Source organism: Crotalus tigris, unplaced genomic scaffold, assembly GCF_016545835.1.
Source record: "Crotalus tigris isolate CLP2741 ecotype Arizona unplaced genomic scaffold, ASM1654583v1 scf7180000018239.1010054, whole genome shotgun sequence".
NCBI classification, from domain to species: Eukaryota; Metazoa; Chordata; class Lepidosauria; order Squamata; family Viperidae; genus Crotalus; species Crotalus tigris.
In genome coordinates this window covers 5,360-22,598 of record NW_024096901.1, presented here as the reverse complement: position 1 = coordinate 22,598, position 17,239 = coordinate 5,360, and the positions used below count along the sequence as shown (strand labels likewise).

At 41.4% G+C, this 17,239-nt stretch overlaps 2 protein-coding genes across 2 annotated transcripts in view; one reads left to right on the top strand and one right to left on the bottom strand.

Annotated features, from left to right (window-relative positions):
- RASGEF1C (RasGEF domain family member 1C) overlaps positions 1–5,429 on the bottom strand; it is a 57,743-nt gene extending 52,314 nt beyond the window's left edge. Inside the window, exons 1-2 of the mRNA XM_039349212.1 lie at positions 5,244–5,429; positions 1,515–1,652 (exon numbers count right to left, since the gene is read on the bottom strand). Coding sequence (XP_039205146.1) covers positions 1,515–1,652; positions 5,244–5,393 — 288 coding nt within the window. The 5' untranslated portion in view covers positions 5,394–5,429. The remainder of the gene's footprint in view (positions 1–1,514; positions 1,653–5,243) is intronic.
- An 8,435-nt stretch (positions 5,430–13,864) lies between these two features.
- On the top strand, positions 13,865–16,962 carry LOC120310617. The gene is made up of 11 exons (XM_039349204.1): positions 13,865–13,970; positions 14,077–14,153; positions 14,365–14,455; positions 14,732–14,805; positions 14,954–15,017; positions 15,118–15,179; positions 15,381–15,444; positions 15,536–15,601; positions 15,738–15,881; positions 16,322–16,408; positions 16,667–16,962. Exons 1-10 carry the CDS (start codon positions 13,947–13,949, stop codon positions 16,397–16,399), a joined length of 744 nt encoding a protein of 247 aa, XP_039205138.1. The 5' UTR covers positions 13,865–13,946; the 3' UTR covers positions 16,400–16,408; positions 16,667–16,962.
- The last annotated feature ends 277 nt before the right edge of the window (positions 16,963–17,239 follow it).

Sequence of the window (17,239 nt, the reverse complement as noted above, 5' to 3'; positions counted from 1 at the left end):
AACTATTAATTTCTATGATGTAGAAACTACTTATATTCGCAAATGAAGATAAATATACATGCCCCAGGATCATATTGCAGGATCCAATGTGAGTCAGTCACTGGGACCAAAGATTTATTCTACCCACATTTCCAAGTGACCATCCTTGATATAATGGACTGGATGTTGCCTGATTAAACCACTTCAGTTTCTAGCTGTTTATAGTTTAAACTGATAATTAACTACAGGATAAGGTTCTCACAATTGGTTTTGCAATTTTTGCAATTGTGGTAGTATCAGTCCGTCAGTCATAGATAAGATGCACCTATGTGCCTATGCATCTATGTCTGTTTCCACTTTTCCGTATTCAAGTTCCACAATCAGGCTTTGTTATAGAACACTACAAATGAAAATGAAGGCTATGGCCTGATAGTAGAATTAAACATGAACGATCTGGCAAAAAGGAAGATAACTACTGCAGACTGAAAGGATGAAATCACTGGAGGGGAAAGGAATTTGAAACTAATTTATCTAAGGAGGAAATGGCCCTAAAGCAATATGCAACCCATCTATCTCCTTTGTTGTGCCCTATAGATCTCAGAAGTCAACTGCTTGTTTTGGCAATGAATACTGAGAAATGACAGCATGGTTTCACATTCCTGGCAGGAAAAAAAAGAGGGTTCTGCTTTAAGTTCAGCACATCAAAAACCTAAAAAGGGGCCGATATGTTACACCTCTAAAATGACACCCTGAAATCATAGCCTGCCCATAAGATGTTTGTCCAACATGTCAAGGTCCCTCCCAATTTTCGTTTTCATTGTGCAAAAATTTTAATTTCATTAGTTCTATTACTTTGTGATACAAACAAGTTTACACCATCCAAACTGTAATAAACATACAGCTTTTTCAAGCTAGAAATTACATCTTTCCTTAAGGTTTTCATTCTGAAATGTAAAATTCATTTTCTAGATTGTACTATCTTCCTTGCGTATGTTCTAAATGCCTCTTTCTATAAAATGGTCGTATCAATTCTACTGTGTCCATGTTTTATTATTTTATTTTATTGATTTATTTTCTTATGAATATGATTATTCTATTGGAAAACAGAAAAGACCTTATTTCTGTTTTATTTTCCCCAAACTGCAAAATCAGATGAGGAATGTTTAAAATCAAAGGTCAAAGAATGAGTTCGCTAGGACCCAAATTCCCTTTGACCCAGCATTTTGCTTTTACAACAAATCTGCATCGCCGTTTGTGAAATTCTCCAGCCAGTGCAAACTTTTCAGTTGTCAGCAAGGATAGGGCAGTTGCCTTTTTTATAGGCATCTGTCATAAAATACTTTTGGAAATAACATGAAAAGGTCTGACCATCCCTATATAAATCGCTTGTTCAGAATAATATTATTAAATTTTGGAGTAGCATACAGGTAACAACACCCCATCATCACCACCCACCACATCATCCATCCATCCAGCACCCACCACCTCTTGGTTATATAAATTCCCAGCATATCCCTACCTGTGATCACCCTCACCTCATCACATGGAGCTATCCGGTGGATAATGTCTTTCAAACATCCAATCATCTTTTCTTCCTGAAAATCATAAGGAAAGGTTTCCGTCCATTCTGTTAATAACTGTAAGATCTTGGGCCCAAATTTTCTGATTCGTGCCTAAAATAGAGGTTAAGGAATGAAAGATGAAAAATTAAGGGAAGTACATCAACAGATAAAGAGAGAGAAAATGACCTTAATTTAAAATTAAAGCATTTGCAGGATACCTGGGAAGCTTACATATGTGCAATAAACTTAACATGGATGATAAATCTCCTTAGATTAGGTAGGGATGAGTGAATCATTCAACTTCCTGTCTGGGTTAATTTTGTAGTAATTTATAATTACATTTCAGTTCATTTTTCCATTAATCCATTGGTTTTTTTAAAAAAAAATCTACCTTTTTTATTTAAATCTGCATATATATTTTTTGTGTTGGATTTATCAAAAAGGACATTTCTCAACCATTGCTTCTTTGGCTATACCTAATAGTTGTCCGTTCACATTGCACAGCTACCGGTTAGCCTGGAAAGGTTTAGTTTGAATCCAACAACTCGCTGCTGTAAATCAATTTAGTCTTTTTCCTAGTCTTTGTTTTTAATACATTTGTTTGTGATTATGCATGATGCCCTGTCACTTCCAAAATATTTTTAGGAGTCATTTCAGCAAGTTCCCTTTGAAACAGCACACATGCCCATTACAATAATAGAAACTCTAGATGAGACAGAAATTTTCCTTGCTTTGGCCTCCAAATGAAAGGTACCCTTTAATCAAACAAAATTATATTGTATGTATTGAAGCTTCCTGCCTTTTCCGCAAAACTGGTCAGTAGAGCTATTTTAGTATTTGGCCAAAATAGGTTTCGAGGGAACTATCACTGGACATAATATAGCAGTTAAAGACTTTTGAAAAGGTCAAGGAAATAGGGTGCATTCTCTCTCCCACTTTGCTCAAGGTGCCTATAAAATACAGTAGTCCTCAACTTATGACAACTGATCCAAAATTCATGTTGCTAAGTGAGAAATTTGTTAAGTGAGTTTTGCCTCATTTTACAACTTTTCTTGCCACATTTGTTAAGTGAATCACGGCAGCTGTTAAATGGATCTGATTTTCCCATTGACTTAGCTTGTCAGAAGGTTGCAAAAGGTGTTCACATGACCCAGGACCTTGCAACAGTCATAAATGTGAACCAGTTGTCAAGCATCCGAATGTAAATCACATGACCATGGGGATGTTGCAACGGTTGCAAATGTGAAAAATGGTCAAAAGTCACTTTTTTCAGTGCCGTTGTAACTTAGAAGAGTCACTAAGCAAACTGCTGCAAGTTGAGGACTACCTGTATTGCTAATCCAGGGCAGATGAAAAAAATTCTTTAGTATACAGAGAACAATCATGGAAAACTCCTATCATAGTGAAACACTTGTTTCTTACCATACTCTGAACAAGGTAATTCAACACACGCCCAAAAGCTACAATGGGTCTTTACACCTTCCTTTGGAAAGCATCACTGCAAATCATGTACCCCTGCAGTACACATTTACATATTTTGCCACTGACTTTAACAGAAAAACAATTTAGCAACTAGTCTATTTTTGCAATTGTTATTATCCTGCTGCATCTTGCTTAGAAGAGAGCTGAATCTTCTCCCTCTCTTGGGGATCCCAGCTGCTGAAAATAAAATTTTCTACCATCTGAATACAGCAGCTTGGTCTGTGTCGCAAGACATAGGGATTTAACGTCTTTACAGGTGTGCAACAATGCAGTCATTTTAGCTATTTATATATTTCATTTATTCTGTTCCAAGATTATATGTACAGGTTTGTATGTCTGCATAAGACAGAAAAAGTGGAGACTGTTAATAAATTAATAATAAAGATCAATAAAATGTTAACAATAAGTGATTCTTGAAGATCTGCTGTTAACATTTTTCTCAGGAATTTAACAATACAGCGAGTCTAAATATGAACAATTATTATAAGATTTGTAGGTTCAGCGTACAAGATTTACTACCACTCTTTATATCAATTCTTATTTTCAGGGGCAGAATTGCCAAATGGGAATGCATAATCTGCTAACCCATTGCATGCAGCTTTATAAAGAAATGTTTCTGCTAACAAAGTACCCCTAACCCTGAAATAGAGTGGCAGGAGGAGAAATGTCTGTAACTATAATTTCAAAGAGCAGTTAAGTCCTCTGGTATTTCAAATACTGCTGCGTGGACCCACTTCTTTAGCTACATAAAGTGAAGGCGGTCCATGGTGCCCTTTCTTGTAAGGCATGCATTTGTCTTTAAAATTCTGCAAGAGAGATTGTTACTTTTGCAGCAGGAGGCAACACAGCAATTCCTCCCAATGTTTTACAAGCACCCCATTAGCTCTTGTAGACAAGCTCAGCATATGCAGAGAAATAAATCTGGAATAGTTGCACTGTGTTTTTCAGAATGAGACAAGGAACAATTACCAGTAGTCCTCTACTTACAACCCACAATTAAGCCCCAAATTTCTATGGCTAAGCAGTTGTTTAAGTGGGGCTTGCCCCGTTTTATGATCTTTCCTGCCACAGATATTAAGTGAATCATTGCAGTTGTTAAGTTAGTAACATGGCTGTAACGTGAATCTGGCTTCCCCATCTGACTATGCTTGTCAGAAGCTCAAAAAAGGCGATCATATGATCCCGGGACACTGCAACGGTCATAAATAAATGCCAATCGCCAAGTGTCTAGATCTTGATCATGTGGCCTTGGGGATGCTGCAACAGTCGTAAGTGTAAAAACAGTCATAAGTCACTTTTTTTCGATGTGGTTGTAATTTTGAATGGTCACTAAATGAATGGTTGTAGGTTGAGCACTACCCGTACCTTATTGCTGAAAATGCTAGAAGGGTATTTTAGTCAAAGAGAGCAAGCAAATGGGACAATTTCAACACAGGCCTTCTGCACTCCATTAGAACCAGGCTTTACTTTTGAGGAGAGCATGAGGGCTGTACAGAGCAGGGTGACCAAGCAAAATCATCAGGACAGCACTACACCTATTGGGGCAGGAATTTCTGCTTGTTTTTCCTGAGATTTGGGAAGCAGAATTTTGGGTTGAATTTGCTTTAAATACATTAAACCTACTTGAGGGCTTACATTATTATATTGTTTGCATTTCCATTATTAAAACGACAAGAAACAGTGCAGTAATTTTCAGCAATTACAGTCAAAGGGGGCTCCAACAACTACAGGGGAAAAAAAAAAGGCTCCGTGTGGCTCTGGTTCTCCACATCTGTATCAGACAACTGCAGCCAAACCATTCCCAAATGCATTTATCTGGGCACCCTTAGGATCACAAAACTCTCCATGGGGACAAAGGGACATATGTAGCAAGGGAAATAAGGTACAATTGGAAGTTTTCTCCAAATGCACTGTAATAGCAATAGCACTTAGACTTATATACTGCTTCATAATGCTTTACAGCCCTCTCTAAGCATTTTACGTAGTCAGCATATTGCCCTCAACAATCTGAGTCCTCATTTTACCGACCTCGGAAGATGGAAGGCTGAGTCAACCTTGAGGCAGTAGAATCTAACTCCTTGTAGCGAGCAATGAGTTAGCCTGCTGCACTGCATTCTAACCACTGCGCCACCATGGTTCTTGTTATATTGTAATCCTGTTGTCATACTGTGAATGCTACCCTTACTCATCCTAGTATCTGCAATCATCAAACGTACCAACCTTATCCAGCACTGGGTCATCCAGTTGCTGCTGCTCAATGCACTTGTGACAAACACGGGAGAGAAGTTCATGTGGTTCAATGAACAGTCTTGAGCTCAGCAGGAATGTGAAGATATAGGCCTTCTGAGGAAAGGAAACAGGAACATTCATCTAACAACAACTGGCTAGAGAACTAAATATGCAAAATTCCTTCTCAAAGGCAGGAGGTCGTTCAGTGGTTTATTCTGAAACAGAATACAGCGGTTGCAATTTCAATCTACCTGGACACTATATAAACAGGGGACGCTGTGTTGGTGTATCTGGTGTGAACTTTTTTTTAACCAACTTTATTAGATTTTAAAATAAAGAAATAAGAACTAACAAGGATTAATAGTTAAGAAAAATTCTTATTAAAGTTTTTGTTTTCTTTTCGTGACATTTTCTATTGCCTAGATGCTTTTGGGATAGGAGCAGCATATAAATACTATAAAATAAACATATAAACAGACAAGCAAATCAACGGCCATTAGATATAAGTATTAAAAATGGATGAGCAAGATATTTACTTCTCAATACAGGAGTCTTTTAAGAATGATAAATCATGCTATATTCTGTATATATGTAGAAAGGAAACACAGGGCCACCCACAAAGGACTCAAATGTTTATACACCAATGCACAAAGTATGAACAGCAAACAGGGTGAACTAGAAATTCAGGTTAATGAGGGCAGATACGATATTGTTGCCATTACGGAAACATGGTGGGATGAAACTCACACATGGAACACACAGCTAGAGGGATTTAAATTATTTAAAAGAAACAGACCGAATAAGAGAGGAGGTGGAGTTGCTCTCTATATAGGAAATAACTACATCTTCACAGAAATAGAGTACAACAATGATAAAAACTGTCTTGAATGCATTTGGGTCAATATAAAAGGGGGGGGGAATGACATTGCCAGAGGTGTATACTACAGACCACCCAACCAAACAGAGGAAATAGATGAACTTTTTGCTAGTCAGCTAACTAAGGTATGTAGGAAGCACATCACAATAGTAATGGGGGACTTTAACTACCCTGACATCAACTGGGAGACAAACTCCGAACCAAGTGGAAGATCAAACAGGTTCCTGGAAAACCTAGCAGACAACTTTGTCTCCCAAAAAGTAGAGAAGGGAACTAGGGGATTAGCCATTTTGGATCTAATTCTCAATAACAGAGATGAAATGATAGAAGGTGTTGAAGCCATAGAAACCCTGGGAGGAAGTGATCATGCACTATTAGAATTCAAAACATTAAGAAGCACAACCAATAGAACACAGTCAAACTAGAGTCTTGGACTTCAAGAGAGCTAATTTCAATAAACTTAGAGAGGGCTTGGGAAGGATTCCATGGATGAGAATCCTCAAGGGGAAAACAACTCAAGAAGATTGGGAAATTTTGAAAAATGAGATAATAAAAGCACAGTCTAGCACAATACCAACAAAGAGGAAAAATAACAGCTCTCAAAAGAAACCAGCATGGCTGCATAAAGAAATCTCTGACAAATTGAAAAATAAAAAGGACAAGTATAGAAAGTGGAAAGAGGGGAACATAACTAAGTCAGAATATCAGCAAATAGCCCGAGCTGCAAAGATGAAGTGAAGAAAGCCAAGGCTCAAAATGAACTAAGGCTTGCGACCAAAGTCAAAAATAACAAAAAAGGCTTCTTTCAACATGTAAAAAACAAGAAAAAAGTGAAGGAAATGATTGGTCCATTAGTGGGTGGAAGTGGCAAGAAGGTGACAAGCAACAGGGAGAAAGCAGAACTATTTAACTCATTTTTTGCATCTGTCTTTACACAAAGGAAAAAACAGACCAACCTATCAAAAATAGTGCCATAAAAAACAAAATAGAAACACAAGTTAAGATAGGCAAGAAAATGGTTAGTGAGCACCTGTCCAGCCTAGAATGAGTTCAAATCGCCAGTGCGACCCAGATGGAATTACACCCAGAGTTCTCAAGGAAACTGCAGATGTGATATCGGAGCCACTGAAACATATTTTTCAAAGATCCTGGACCCAGGGGAACTAGCAGAGGACTGAAAAGAGTGATGTAGTTACATCCTCAAAAAAGGAAAAAAAAGGATCCGGAAATACAGACCTATCAGCCTGAATCAATACCGGGAAGATCCTGGAAAAGAATAATTTCAAACAACGAATCAACGAACACCTAAGAGGCAAACCAAAGTTCATTTACTAAAAGCCAAATGGGTTGTCAAAAATAGATCTGGCCAGACAAATCTTATTGCATTCTTTGACCAAGTGACAAAATTAGTGGATCAGAAGAATGCTGTGGACATAATTTACTTGGACTTCAGTAAGGCATTTGATAAAGTAGATCACAACCTACTACTTGATAAGATAGAAAAATGTGGGGTAGACAGAAACACCACCAGATGGATCCGTAGCTGGCTGACCGGCCGTACTCAGCGAGTGGTCCTCAATGGAACTGCATCTATATGGAGGGAAGTGTGTAGTGGGGTGCCACAGGGCTCTGTTCTGGGCCCAGTACTCTTCAACATCTTCATCAACAATTTGGATGAAGGGATAGATGGGGAACTCATCAAATTTGCAGATGACACCAAGCTGGCAGGAATAGCCAACACTCAGAAGACAGGCTTAAGATACAGAAGGATCTGGACAGACTTGAACACTGGGCACTAACTAACAAAATGAAATTCAATGGTGAAAAAAGCAAGGTTCTACATTTAAGCAAGAAAAACCAAATGCACAAGTACAGCATAGGTGGCACCATGCTCAATAGTAGTAACTGTGAGAGGGACCTCGGAGTCCTAGTAGACAATCACCTAAATATGAGCCAGCAGTGTGCTGCAGCTGCCAAAAAGGCCAACACAGTGCTAGGCTGCATTACCAGAGGGATAGAATCAAGATCACGTGAAGTATTAATACCACTCTTCAATGCCTTGGTAAGGCCACACTTGGAATACTGCATCCAGTTTTGGTCACCACGATGTAAAAAGATGTTGAGACTCTAGAAAGAGTACAGAGAAGAGCAACAAAGATGATTAGGGGACTGGAGGCTAAAACATATAAGGAACGTTTGCGAGAATTGGGTATGTCTAGTTTAACGAAGAGAAGGACAAGGGGGGACATGATAGCAGTATTCCAATATCTCAGGGGCTGCCATAAAGAAGAGGGAATTAAGCTATTTTCCAAAGCACCTGAAGGCAGGACAAGAAGCAACGGGTGGAACCTAATCAAGGAGAGAAGCAACCTAGAACTAAGGAGAAACTTCCTGACAGTGAGAACAATTAATAAGTGGAACAGCCTGCCTCCAGAAGCAGTAAATGCTCCAACACTGGAAGTTTTTAAGAAGAGACTGGACAGCCATTTGTCCGAAATGGTGTAGGGTTTCCTGCCTGAGCAGGGCGTTGGACTAGATGACCTCCAAGGTCCCTTCCAACTTTACTACTATTACTATTATATTATTATTATTATTATAAAATGGTGGCTGGACAGCGACTGCAATCTGACCGCTTACAGAGAGGCACCAATTTCATCTGGCACAGGCAAACACATGTCAACTTCCCAACCAAAAGTACCAGTAGTGCTCGACTTACAACCACAATGGAGCCTAAAATTTCTGTTGTCAAGAGAGACATTTGTTAATGGAATTTTGCCCCATTTTATGACCTTTCTTGCCACAGTTATTAAGTGAATCACTCCAGTTCATAAGCGAGTAACCTGGTTGTTAAGTGAATCTGGCTTCCCCATTGACTTTGCTTGTCAGAAGGTCACAAAAGGAGGTGACATGACCTTGGGACACAGCAACGGTCATAAGTATGAACCAGTTGCCAAGCATCTGAATTTTGATCACAGAATCATGGGGATGCTGCAAAGGGGGTAACTGTGAAAAACGAACATATGTCACTTTTTTCAGTGACATTGTAACTTCGAATGGTCACTAAATGAACAGTGGTAAGTTGAGGACTTCCTGTAATTTGGAGGGCTATTTCTTCTATAGACAAGGAGCACTGATGATGTCTTGCAATATACATCTTAAAATAAATAACCAACCTGGAAACATTTTTGGAATACGAGTTTACTTACATAAGAAAGATTCTATATTTACCATTTAATAATAGGCTGGAAGATAAAACCCCAAAAAGATATTTATCAGAGGCCATAAAAGTCACTTAGAAGCTGAATTTAACAGAATGACAGAGTTGGAAAGGACCTTGGAGATCTTTTAGTCCAACCTCCTAGAATTCCAGAAGTGAAGAAGGGGTTTCCAAGTTGAAAAAAAAGTACTCATGTGTTGTTGTTGTTTTCATCAAAGGAGTCAATTTAGCCATCTCTGCTACCTCCATCAACTTTTGCAACCATTCCTCCAGTGTGGAGATCGAAATGTCCTTCCCTTTTTGTACATAAAGTAGTCTGGCTACCATCAACGTATATAACATTGAAGTTCCATCATTGTTTCCAAGTCTTTTTTCCATTAAGCCAAAAAGAACAGTTTCTGCTTTTACCTTTATATTCACTTTCAGAATTTTCTGTATTAGAATAGAAATCCTACTCCAATATTTCTTTACTTTATCACATGTCCACCGTAAATGATAAAAGCTCCCTTGGGCCAGGATGTTTTTCAGGGGGCTGTGAATGTAGACACGAGTTGCCTCTGGTGTGATGCGTATTTTGGTCGTTGATGATGCCGACAATATTGCAATGATTAATGTTAATTATTATTTACTGCAAATGGGTACCTATATATATTGAAATAGAAAAAGCTTTATTGATTATCTAGAGATAACTCCCAACTTTTCAGCATTTTCCAAGTTCCCCACATCCCAATGCCACTCAAGCACTCCTCTAGGCCGCTGACCACAGTAACCGAGCTACACAAATATTGTATAGTAAGGATGGGTTGTCAAAATGAAATACAATAACAGAAGACCGAATCCTCCTTTATCAGAAGTCCTAGGAGGCAAAGAATGCATAAATGCAGAAGAAAAGTTTGATTTTTAAGAGACACCAGAGCTGTTATTTCAATCAGTGCATTCCCCGATGTTATTGCCATGTGATAACAACAACAAGGGCCAGAATGCAATAGGTCTGTCACTAACAACTATGGAAAACCCGCTACTTGCCATTTCCACGATTCTTCTCATAAAGTCCACTCGTTTGCTAAGGCCACTACATACGATGACTGAGCAGCTACTGTTTTACCATAATATCCTACAAAACAGAGAAAGGCATGATAAAAAAGAGAATCTAAGATGTCATGTTGAGATAAATTAAAGAAGTGCGAATGGCTATAGCTCTTTCCCACCTTTACAAAGCCGTTGTTTTAGTAGAGTGTATTGAGAGGAAACGAAGAACCCTGCAAAATTATACTGGGTTATCCAGTTGTTACATGGAGGTTAAGTGAATCTGGCTTCTGCATTGATTTTGCTTTTCAAACTGTTGCAAAAGGTGAACACGTGACCTTAGGACACAGCAAGAGTCATAAGTATGAACATAAGTATGCCAAGGATCTAATGTTTGATCACGTCACACTATAAGTGTGAAAAATGATCATAAGTCACTTTTTTGCTGTTGTCATAACTTTAAACGGTCACTAAGTGAACAGTAGGAGGTTGAGGACTACCTGTACTAGTCTAGCTCAATCTTGACATAAGGTTAAATAATAAATGTAAAGGTTTGGCCTGACAGCTGAAGAAAATGTAAAGACCAGCCATTACATTCTGCCAGCGAAGCAGAAAAGAAAGGGAACTAACAGGATGAGGAACAATTCTGGGCCAGGACAATTTAAACAACAATTAGCATTAGGTCTCAGAAACAGCAAACAGGTGTTGAAACACACACAAACTGAGGATCCCACCTCAAATTGTACATCACATCATGCCCCACTGTAAACTGAGGGCATATACAGTATCTCATTTTAAAATATACATGATGCTTCGCTTCAAGGGTTAGAGGGCCTAGACCAGGGGTAGGAAACCTTGGCTCTTTTTTGACTCGTGGACTCCAACTGCCAGAATTCCTGAGCCAGCCCTGCTGAGGAGAAATGGAGAGGTTTCCAATCTGAGCCATGCTGGCTCAGGAATTCTGGGAGTTGAAATCCACGAGTCATAAAAGAGCCAAGGTTGCCTATCCATGGCCTAGACATTGGTTTACAACATAGATATTTCTCAAATTTATATTATATTGTTTTATTAGTCTAGATGAAATGTTAATATATATTGCAAATCTAGGTATGATATGCCACATACTAAACAAATAAACACACACAAACAGAGAGAGAGGGAGAGAGAGAGAGAGAGAGAGAGAAAGACACACAGAGAGAGAGGGAAATTGGAACAGAGATTTAAAGATTTGCTCCCAAATGGGAAATATCCAGTGTAACCATTCCTTCCTGTTGCCTTGCCTTGTTTGCCCTGGTATTTATCACCACCATCATCCTATTTATAGTTATTTATGGAATTTTGTATTTGCCCACAATTGTCTTCACTGCAAAAAAGTGTGGAAACAATTGACAATATTACCTGTCTCAGCCCGAGGGGTGACTAAAATAGAACAAACCGCAGGGACTAAAGACCTTCCTCAGCTCAGGACGGATTTTTAGGCCCTGGGTTGGGAAAGGAGGAGGCCATTTCTGTTGTCCAGAAATTCAGTGAGTGGTGATTGGATCTTGGATTCATCAATCAAAGGACAGTAACACTGAGTTCCTCCACTTAGTTTATATTCATGTTTATGTTTATACATTTACAATCTTTCTTGCCCCAGCTGTTAAGTGAATCAAGTTGTTAAGTTAGTAACAGGGTTGTTAAGTGAATCTGGCTTCTGTAAGGATTTTGATTTTCAAACTGTTGCAAAAGGCGATCGCATGACCTCCGGACATAGCAACAGTCATAAGTATGAACAAATGACAAAATTAGTGGACCAGAGGAATGCTGTGGATATAATTTACTATTACTATTATCAAATTGGAAAACATTTGAATTTTGATCACATGATCCTGGGACTACTAATAAGGTCATAAGTGTGAAAAACCGTCATAAATCACTTTTTTCAGGGCTGTAACTTTCAACGGTCACTAAATGATCTGTTGTAAATTGAAGACTACCTGCAATATGTGTACTTGATCCTGCTTCCAATAGTTTTCCTCTACCTTCCATTGAAATTTCTCTAATCACTTCACAACTCTGAAGTCTATGCTTCAGAAAGACAGTCATGACGTTAACTACGTTTGTTCCTGTTTGTGGCATCATATCAAAGTTAGATATATTTATAAACTCAAAGAGGATACAAGGACAGCATTTAAAATATGAAAATAAATTGGAATCCTCCCATTGGAGGAAGAAAAAAAAAACTGTGTGAAACAATAGATGTTTCGGAAGTAAACCTGCAAACATGAAAAAAAATAAAAATTTGTTCTGTTTCCGTGAAGCATGTGGTTTAATATTTCACTATAACTGAAGTACAAGTTGTGAAGCTGGGTACTTTGAACCTGGGCTTTATTTTTTGTTTTTGTTTCTAGTTTATAATATTTGGAAATTGAAAAAAGAATATATTTGCTACTAGCAAGCTCATTCCTGAAGAAAGAAGAAACGTCGCCATTTATTAGGGCAGCGAATGCTTCAAAATTTATTTAGAAGAGATTTAAGAACAGAGTCTCTCTCCTGGTCATTAAAAATCTCTAACTTTTTTCTCTTCGAGCCTGAAGTCACATTACCAGTAATGGTTGTCCTCAACGTAAGACTGAAATTGAGCCCTGAATTACAGTGGTAAGTTGCTGCAGTCACAAGTCGAGGCATCATGTGACTGGACCCAAATTTTCAACATTTTTAGAGTAGTTGTTAAGCAAATGCTGTAGTCGTTAAGCGAATGCTGAAGTCATTAAGTGTTCGCTGGGGCGCTGCAAACAGTTCTAAAGGTAATCAGGTGCCAAGAATCCAAAATGGGATCATGTGATCATGGAGGTGGGGATATGCGGACACCATAATGATTAAAATAAGTCATAAGTAGTTCTGGGTCAGTTCTTCATAATTTCAAATGGTCATTAGGCAAGCAGTCATAAATCGAGGACTACCTATAACGATTAAATAATAGTATTTTATTAGGGAAAACCCTCAGAGCGGTTAGATCTGTAAGGGGAGAGGAGGGGCTGCCCTGGGCCTTCCTGAGCCAGGGCATGGGAGGAGGTGATGCACATCTGGCCAGCCTTATTGGAGCCATGTCCCAGTCAAGCGGGGCATCCACTGGCACACGTCCAGCTTGGGAGGAGCTGAAAGGGGAGCGCGAGCCCTGCACATGATCAGAGCCTCCGCAGCCCCGAGGGGAGAGTGCACTAGGTCCCCTCCCCTCCCTGGAGACCCTGTGTGAGGAGCCCTTCCTTGGGCAGGGGGTTGGTCTAAAAGCCACACCCTAGGATTGTATGATTCCTTCTGTGCTTTGTGCCACAATGATGGTGCTTCTCTGTTGTTCCTGTTCCCACATGAAAGGAAGAGGCCAAAGGCCACCAAAGGAGTCAGCCACCGGGCCGCCCAGACACTGCTAAACCCAGGTGAGCTGCCCTCCTGGGGTAGGTTTAGAATGTGGCCCTTGTTTACCTAGTTGCCGAGGCAACGAGGTTGTCAGTTTCCCTGAAAAGCCACCAACCAGGGCCCAACTGCCCATTCTCCCTTCGTGCAGTGAAAGGACAAACAGCTGCTTGGGGTCATGGCTGTACGGAGGTTTTTTAGAGTAAGTGTGGCCGTCTCAGCTGCCAAGAAACTGGCAGTAGTAGGGGAGAAAGTCATGCTTCGCAACTCTTCCGACTGGCTCATCTCTATTTCTCTTTTCTTCACAGAACATCTGGAAAAGATGTTCGGCGCTCTTCTGCTGCAGGAAGAGCGACGTAGAGGACCTTCCTGTGCCTCCTGACAGGTACCACCCCCTTCTCCTCAAACCCTGGGCATGGTGGGGCACCACTGATGGACTGCAGGGTCTCTAACAGCCTCTCCCCAAGATGGCTTTCTCTCGGCCAGCGGCTTGCAGAGGCCAAAAGATGGGAAGGCTGACTGGCTGGCTGGTCTTAGAAAGGAGAGGCAGAGCTAGATGGATATTTTTTGACATGTCATCTTGTTCTTTCGGTCAGAACTGACGAGGCACATGAACAGGCGGACCAGAAGGGAGAATGGTGGACACAGATTCGTGTGTCCGATGGACGCAGGCCTTCCTCCCAAGGGGTAAGGATGCTTCTGCGACATGGCCAGTCAGGGCTCATCCCTCATAACCGGATGGGGAAAGGGAGGAATTCTCACTTGGGGGAACCTGGCCAGCCTAGCAAAAGCAAGAGGAGCCTGTTGGATTCATGGAAAGTTCTTGATGGCTTCCTATCAGCCAAATCTTCCATGATCTGCTTTGTCTTTCCCTGTTGAATGCAGTCTTTCCCTCCTGGGGAAGATAAACGTTCCACAACATGCAGGGGACTTTTAATTTATACTTTCCATTGTTACTTGCAGGGTTTGATGGGTGTTCGTGCCACCGCCCGGAGCCCCAGGAAGGAAGAGGTGATGCCAGTTCTCATTTCAGTGAGGTAGGTGTTCGCAGATTAAGTATTCTGAACCCCCCTAAAAGGCAGCCGCAGTAAAGCCCTAAAGAGAAGGGCTAGAAGAAACCTTTGCAGAGGCAGGGGGGGCATCGCATGGCTAGTTTTGATCTTTGGCCCTTCATTCTCTCCCTAGAAATGAGAAGATAGCGAAGTGGAGGCCGCGGCTCTCAACCATCTGGGAGACCTGCACTGAGTCGGTAAGCCCAGACCAGCTCCTCACCATGGCAATGGCAGAAGCCCTTTCGCTGTGGATTTGTTGATATGCCAACATTTGTAATATTTGCATTGTTATTTCAGGATCCTTCGGAAGAATACCGACCAAGAGAGGTGCAGGAGGAAAGCAGTGCCTGCCTATCAAGGTAGGTAACACCTCAGAGGGTGAAGCCTTTGCAGAGAGGAGGCATCTCTGACCTCTGCCTCTGCTTCTGCTAAAGGAAGAATCAAAGGCCAATCTCCTTGGCAGGCCAGCTGGAAGGGTTCTTAGAGCCTCCACGTCACCACTTTTTTAAAAAGGGCCCCTGGCTGTTTTTGATGTTTGGCTCCTTCGTTTCTCTCCCCAGAGAGGAAAAGGAAGAGCACTGGAGGCCGCGACTCCCCCCCAGATCAGAGACCTGCAGAGAATCGGTAAGGCGCAAACAACTTCTACCCCACTAAACGAAGAACCATTGTCTCTGTGGAGATGCCAACAGACAGAATCTTTGCCTTTTTATTTCAGGACGAAGAAGACCAGCCGGCGGAGGAGCAGCTCTCTCCTACTGGGGAGAAGACGCATACTTCGGAGGTAAGAAAGTCTTGGCAATGGGGCCGATGGAGGCTCTCTTGCTGTTGGCGCACAGGGCCTGAATGCACCCTATCCTTTAGCAATCTTATTGGGATGCAGAAAGCTTAGGATTTATCCTCGATACTGTCATTTGCAGGATTCGATGGAAGTCCTGGTGGGCTCCCGGAACAACAGCCTGGAGGATTTTGACTCCATTTCTGCCCTCTTGGATGAGGAGTCTGAGGGAAGCTGGGAGCAGGCTGCAGAGGCTTCGGAGGCCAGCCTTTCGTCCAGTCCGTGGGTAAGACAGACAAAGTGTTTTCTCTTGGGGAGGGATAGAGTCCCTCTATTCAGTTCTCCTAATCTGAGTGAACTGTGCTGGAGAGCTCTGGGCAGTGGATAAAGGTGACACCTGGCCCTTGGGACAAGGTACTTAGGCTAACTAGAAGAACCCAAGCTGTGTTGCGATTGATTTACTGCAAACCAGAAGGGAAGGGCCAATTCAGTGGACTGGGGTCCTAAATAGATATGGCCCACCCTGTTTATCCCTTTCATTTTTCTGCATCATCCTCTCCAGCAACCAGCTGTTTCCAGGCAGGGCTTTAACGGGCAGAGTGGGTGGGAGTGGGGATTGCAACAGAAGCATTGTTTCTGATGGGAATCCCAAATCAATCGGGCCCCTTTTAGAAATTCTGAGTCTACTTTCATTGATGGATAAAAAGTCATCATTGTCATTCACAGGATTCTCCCGAAGAAGGGGAAGCCTCGCTGGACAATGTCAGCAGCCTGGAGGAGGACTCCCTGGACCTCAGTCTCTAATTAAAAGAGGTACCTATTTTAGCCTCTTTGTGGATCAATGCCTTGCTCAAGGAAACAATGAGCTCTGACGGGCAGGGTCACCCAAGTCAGACAGGTCATAGTGCAGAGTGCTGACATAACGTGGTGCACTGGAAAAGGAAATGGCAACCCTCTCCTTACTTTTGATACCCCACAAAAAGTATCAAAAGTAACTCCAGAAAGAACAAAGTTTGTATACTGTTATAGAAAGAGTGTGGTACTAAGAATAGCCTTTGATTCCTCCCCCAGACGCTTCCCCAGATGCCTCTCCAGAAGGCAGATCGGAGGAGGATGAACCAGTCCCAGGCACATCAGGAGGTGAGTTGGCCAATGCCTCCGAACAGCCAGCGGAGAGTGATTTGGCTGAAGCACAGCTGCAGCAGGAGAGCCCTGAAACTTCCGGGCAGCTGCAGATGGTTAGCTTTGAGCAGGAACTGCTTTCTGCATTATCCGAGAACAACTAGGGAAGAGAAAAGGCAGGAGCAGCAAAGGGCGGTTCTTTCACTCACGAGGAGGTAGTCTTGCCTTTCTTGATGGGCTGCACCAGAAGCTGGCAATTGAGAACAGCAGACAAATGGAGGCCATGCTGGGAACAATGCATTCATGACTAGGGGGTTGGAGTAGAAGACCTCCAAGGTCCCTTCCAACTCTTGGTATTCTGTTCTGGTATTCTATCTGCATATAGACGGATGGCGGAATCAGCCCCAGCGGCGAAGCCCTGCGAGGAGCCACTTTCCAACGAGGAAGTTCCTGCGTCTTGTTAATGGTATTGTTGTAATTCTTTTTGTTGTACCTGTTGTTGTTGTGCATCTTCTTGTTTTT

Excerpts from the sequence above, each read along its gene's own strand:
- LOC120310617 (XM_039349204.1), top strand. The coding sequence starts at position 13,947 with ATGGCTGTACGGAGGTTTTTTAGA. Across the intron at positions 14,154-14,364 it reads CTTCCTGTGCCTCCTGACAG|AACTGACGAGGCACATGAAC; the intron begins GTACCACCCCCT and ends TCTTTCGGTCAG. Across the intron at positions 15,445-15,535 it reads CAGAGACCTGCAGAGAATCG|GACGAAGAAGACCAGCCGGC; the intron begins GTAAGGCGCAAA and ends TTTTTATTTCAG.